A 4,608-nucleotide genomic window follows, 5' to 3' on the forward strand; every position below is an offset into this window, starting at 1 on the left:
TGAAATTTTGATCATGCACTCTCCTGTATGTTACATTTACGCATTACAGTTTGTTTTCTCATTAACAACGGATCTTAATCAAGGTATCAAGTAGCACAAATTATTTACTGTTTTCGGATGCCACTAGTATTTACGCTGCATGTTTGTTCACACATTTAGGACTGACTTGAAGCAGTGAATTACACTCAAATGTGCAGATCTATTCACATTTACGCAGAAGCAAGTATAGCAAAAGACTAAAGCAATGATAGCAGGCAAGCAGCCAAATTGAATGCACAAACAATTATCACATAACTTTTGTGATCTGTTGCACAATATTGATTCCTTCTAAGCAGCTGGACCAATCCAAACCTTTTCAGCCGTTTTTAAAGTTAAATATAATATAACAAAAAATCTCTCCTGCTAAAATTCACCTTTTTCTTTTGCTTTACTACAACGCATCCAATGACTACTGACGCTACAACAAATCCCTCTGAACCCGCTGTGGATATGCAACAGCAAAAGGAGAAGGAACAAGACGCTGCTACCACTTCATTGGAAGCCCAGATTGAAGACTTGGAGGTTTCGAAACCCGAATCCAAAGCTGATATTCACGAGGAGCATCAACAGCAACCACACCAACAGGATGAAGGGGTAAAAGCAGTAACAGAGCAAGTGGATGAAGAGAGACTGGAAGCTACAGAGGACAACAAGCAAGATGGTTCTAGTGAAGGAGAATCATCTACACATACCAGTGATGATGAAGGCGATGGTCCCAAAGAATTGGGATTGGTGATTAGCGCACTACAATCTACTATCAAGCAAAATCAAGAAAGGGCACAACCTATTGAGCAGGAGAAGCATGACGGCGAAAAGCCAGAGGAGCAAAAGGAGGGAGAACAACAAGGACTGCGAGAGGAAGGGGAAGAGGAGGAACTTCACAGTATAGGCAGATCCAGCGTGGATGATAATAATTCTGTTACAACGTCCACTACAAACGTGAGTCAAGAAGAAGAGAAGGTGGTTGTGGAGGATCCCAATATGCCTTCCACGTTTGAAGAGATTGTTCAGGACATCCTGCCTCCTACACCTGGTGTTGCACCTCAGAGACAAACGTTCGATTTCGGTGGACGTCCAAGTGAAGATATCAGTGACATTGATACTTACAGCGCCAACTTGATTGCACTCAACAAGATTGATATGAAGGAGATCAAGGCCAACACACTATCGCCAAGACAACAAGAGAGAGCCGGTATGTTTTTGTCTACATGGTAGCTTTTCTTGTGCTGATTTTTTTTTTTTGTCTACACAGATGAGCCTGTGCTTCGCGCTATCCGTCACCTGTTCAACAATCGATTCATGAAGGCGAAAAAGCTGTTTGAGAAGCAAGCTGAAACGTAAGTTATGAGACTTGGATTGCCCTCGAGATGCTCACCACGGTGTTTCCTGTTGCAGTGATCCTTTGCATGCGTTAGGCCTCGGTTCCATGGCGTTTTTGAAAGGTAGATAATGAGCACGCCTTTTCGTTATTATTGCATGTGTATTAATTTTAATGTAAATATAGCTATTATGGTATGATATATTTGTTGCATGTTTATTTACGTGTTCTTTTTGTGCAAGGCTCTGACACACATTATTGTATAGACATCTGATGAATCCATGACAAAGAACGCTATCGATGTGTTGACAACCACTTACAGCATTGCCAATGCACAGATCGATGCTGCCACCAAAAAGACGGTCGGCAATTCCGTATACCAAGCAATGAGCTCTTACTATAATTACATCAAATTTGCACGAGGATCAGGTGGTTTACCCGCAAGTCCTAAACCAGCCACATTGAAATCGATCCAGAAGGATGGTGTTACTTTTGTGCCAAACGGCGTGTTGCGAGCCCATGTGGCTAAGGCAGAGTGTTGCCTTCAAATCGCTATTTTGCAGCTGTTGCAAGAAAACGTGATGGGCTACATCAAGTGTGGTATGAATCTAAGAAGAGGTAAGCATTAGCCCTGAATCCCGTTGATCAGTGGACTAACCTTTATATGCTAATAGCTTATGCAAGTTACAGCTTGGTGTGGCAAGAGTACAAGCGTATGGGTCAAATCTATCATGATTTTGTAGATAGAGATACGATTTCTGGTATTCAGTTTGGGTAAGTTTTAACTGCTAGGTGTGTAGGGAAAGAGAAATATTTACTCATGATGGCTATTAGTATCGGGGCTGTGCACCTTGTCTTGTCCACTCTGCCTCAAAAAGTGCTTCGTATCGTATCTGCTTTCGGCTGGAAGGCGGACAAGCATCTCGGTTTTGCCTTGCTCAAGTTGTGTGTGGAGGAGAGACGAATCCGCTCTCCTATGGCATCTCTCATGTGAGTATTCAGTATGCACCCTATTCTATTCTTTTACTTACATGTTGTACCACCAGGTTATTGGCTTACTATACAGTGCTCACATCGCTATGCCCTCAAATTTTGTCCAACGAATATACTCAACCCGCTATTGAGGTAAGACATCAAGGGATACACCTGCACGTTCAGCTGTACTCACCTTCAACCTAGACATTGCTCGATGCTCAAAGAACATACCCTAATTCCGCTTTCTTTCTCTACTTTGCTGGCCGCACATCTCGTCTTGCCCGTAATCTGACACTCTCTACGCAATCATTTACTTACGCCATCGAGATCAGTAAGAGCGAATGGGCCGAAGTTGAAGTTCTACACACCTGCAGTTACGAAATTGGTTACAACTACATGATGGAACACAATTGGGAGGAAGCTGCCAAAGTATTTGATATGCTTTACAAGGAGAAATACTGGTCTCCTGCTATCTTCCGTTACTTGACAGGTGCTTGCTTGGATATGATGGGTCAACGCACTGAAGCAATCCTCGCTTTTGCTGAAGTGCCCGATTTGGTGGGATCCAAGACACATAGTACAGCCCTCACAGAGAAATACGTGCTGCGTAAGGTTACGGCGTTCCAAGAGTGTGGTTATCAGGACATGGATATGGCATTGTGTGCATTGGAGTACTTGTGCTTATTTACTGGGTTCGATTTCATGAACACTGAACTGCTGGAAGGATCATTAGACACTGTGGATCATGCATTAGACGCTATCATGGAGGCAGAGAAGACCGAATTCGGCATTCGCACTAGAGAGCTATTACCAGAAACACCTGCACCAAAGTACTTTGACCAACGCGGCGCTTTACTGCTCATCAAGGCATCTCTCTTTAACGCGATGGGTCGATTCAAAGAGTCTATCATTCACTTGAATTGGATCATTGATCACAAGGAACAAATCGAAGTGGACAAGTGGATTGTTCCCTTTGCTTATTGGGAAGCCGGTGTCACAGCCTGGGGTATGGACAACAAGACCCGCAGTAGATCCTTCTGGGAATCAGCTCTTCGATTCAACAAATTTGATTTTGAGTATAGATTGGCTATGCGAGTCAACCTGGCTATTACAAAGGCTGAGGAGATGGGTGTTCCCAAGCCAGCAGATCCTAACCCTGCCAATCGTCATAAAGCTGAGAAGAAGGAGTCCATCATTACCTTGGATTCCATCCAAAGTCGACAAAGTACATCGGATGATGCTTCCGCAAGATTGAGCACTTCTGATCATACACCAGCATCTGAACCCACTGTATTCAAAGTTCATGTCTAAACTAATTTGACGCCTACTACTTATGTTTCCCGATATATCATGTATATTTCTTATGTTATCCATGTGCTAATTTTCTTATATATTCAGTTATTTATTTAACATACATTCTTTATTATCAAAATAAAAGAACTTAATCAGATACATTTGAGGGCATATTGGAGTATGTCACACAGCCACGGAAATCGTAAATTTGAAATCTACAACGAATCACTGAAACACATGCTCAGCAGCACCCCCTGGAATCAAAGATACTGTGCTTTGAGCATTATTTTTCGGCAAACTGCCAGTATCAATCACGGCATCAATCGAAACATTGCAATTAGTCTCTTTCGATATTAATGGTTGTGCTGTGTATCCACAGGTTCTTATTCCATTGACTCAGCGACTAAGTTTTGTCAAGAGTTTTACTGTTCATTACATTACTAACATCTCAGACAATTGGAACCCGATAGGAAATCAGCGGGAGACCGATGTCGTTATGCCGTACACAATCTTTGATGAGATACATGCAAATTATATTGGCTTCAGTATCTGACTACTCTTTACACCGATACAACGATCAGAACTCACAATTACACCTAATCATTATTTAGAACGAGTGAGCGAGGAAGAATAAAAGAGAATCAGAACCACAACTAAACATGTGCATAGCATCAATATGTTCTGTCGCGAATGCAAGGGAATCACTTTAACTGGAGGAATGCGCTTTGGTGATCACGGGATTGTCTTGTAATAAACAAATTTCTGTACATTGGTTCTATTTCCAAAGCTGCCCTGATTGAAGATATATATATGCTCTCTGATCTAATCGAAGATTGCGCTTCTATAACGGGGTAAATATTCCCGAGCATCGGATATAGCCTTAGCCGTCGAGATATAGCGTTGCTTTTGTGTATTGACATGGATCAGACTCAAATAGTATGATGCCAGCACTGTTATATGTATCATATGTGTTAAACACAGAC

General features: G+C 42.1%; 2 protein-coding genes across 2 annotated transcripts; both read left to right on the plus strand.

Annotated features, from left to right (window-relative positions):
• Positions 1-444: 444 nt before the first annotated feature.
• Positions 445-1,489, plus strand: ATC70_009326 (Endoribonuclease L-PSP; the record flags this gene model as incomplete). The annotated part of the gene is made up of 3 exons (XM_064828559.1): positions 445-1,231; positions 1,292-1,376; positions 1,435-1,489. 3 exons carry the CDS (start codon positions 445-447, stop codon positions 1,487-1,489), a joined length of 927 nt encoding a protein of 308 aa, XP_064685761.1.
• A 149-nt stretch (positions 1,490-1,638) lies between these two features.
• ATC70_009327 (uncharacterized protein) lies at positions 1,639-3,643 on the plus strand (the record flags this gene model as incomplete). The annotated part of the gene is made up of 5 exons (XM_064828560.1): positions 1,639-1,975; positions 2,032-2,131; positions 2,192-2,347; positions 2,404-2,482; positions 2,537-3,643. 5 exons carry the CDS (start codon positions 1,639-1,641, stop codon positions 3,641-3,643), a joined length of 1,779 nt encoding a protein of 592 aa, XP_064685762.1.
• Between the last annotated feature and the right edge of the window lie 965 nt (positions 3,644-4,608).

Source organism: Mucor velutinosus (genome assembly GCF_035048745.1).
Source record: "Mucor velutinosus strain NIH1002 chromosome Unknown tig00001563, whole genome shotgun sequence".
Taxonomy (NCBI): Eukaryota; Fungi; Mucoromycota; class Mucoromycetes; order Mucorales; family Mucoraceae; genus Mucor; species Mucor velutinosus.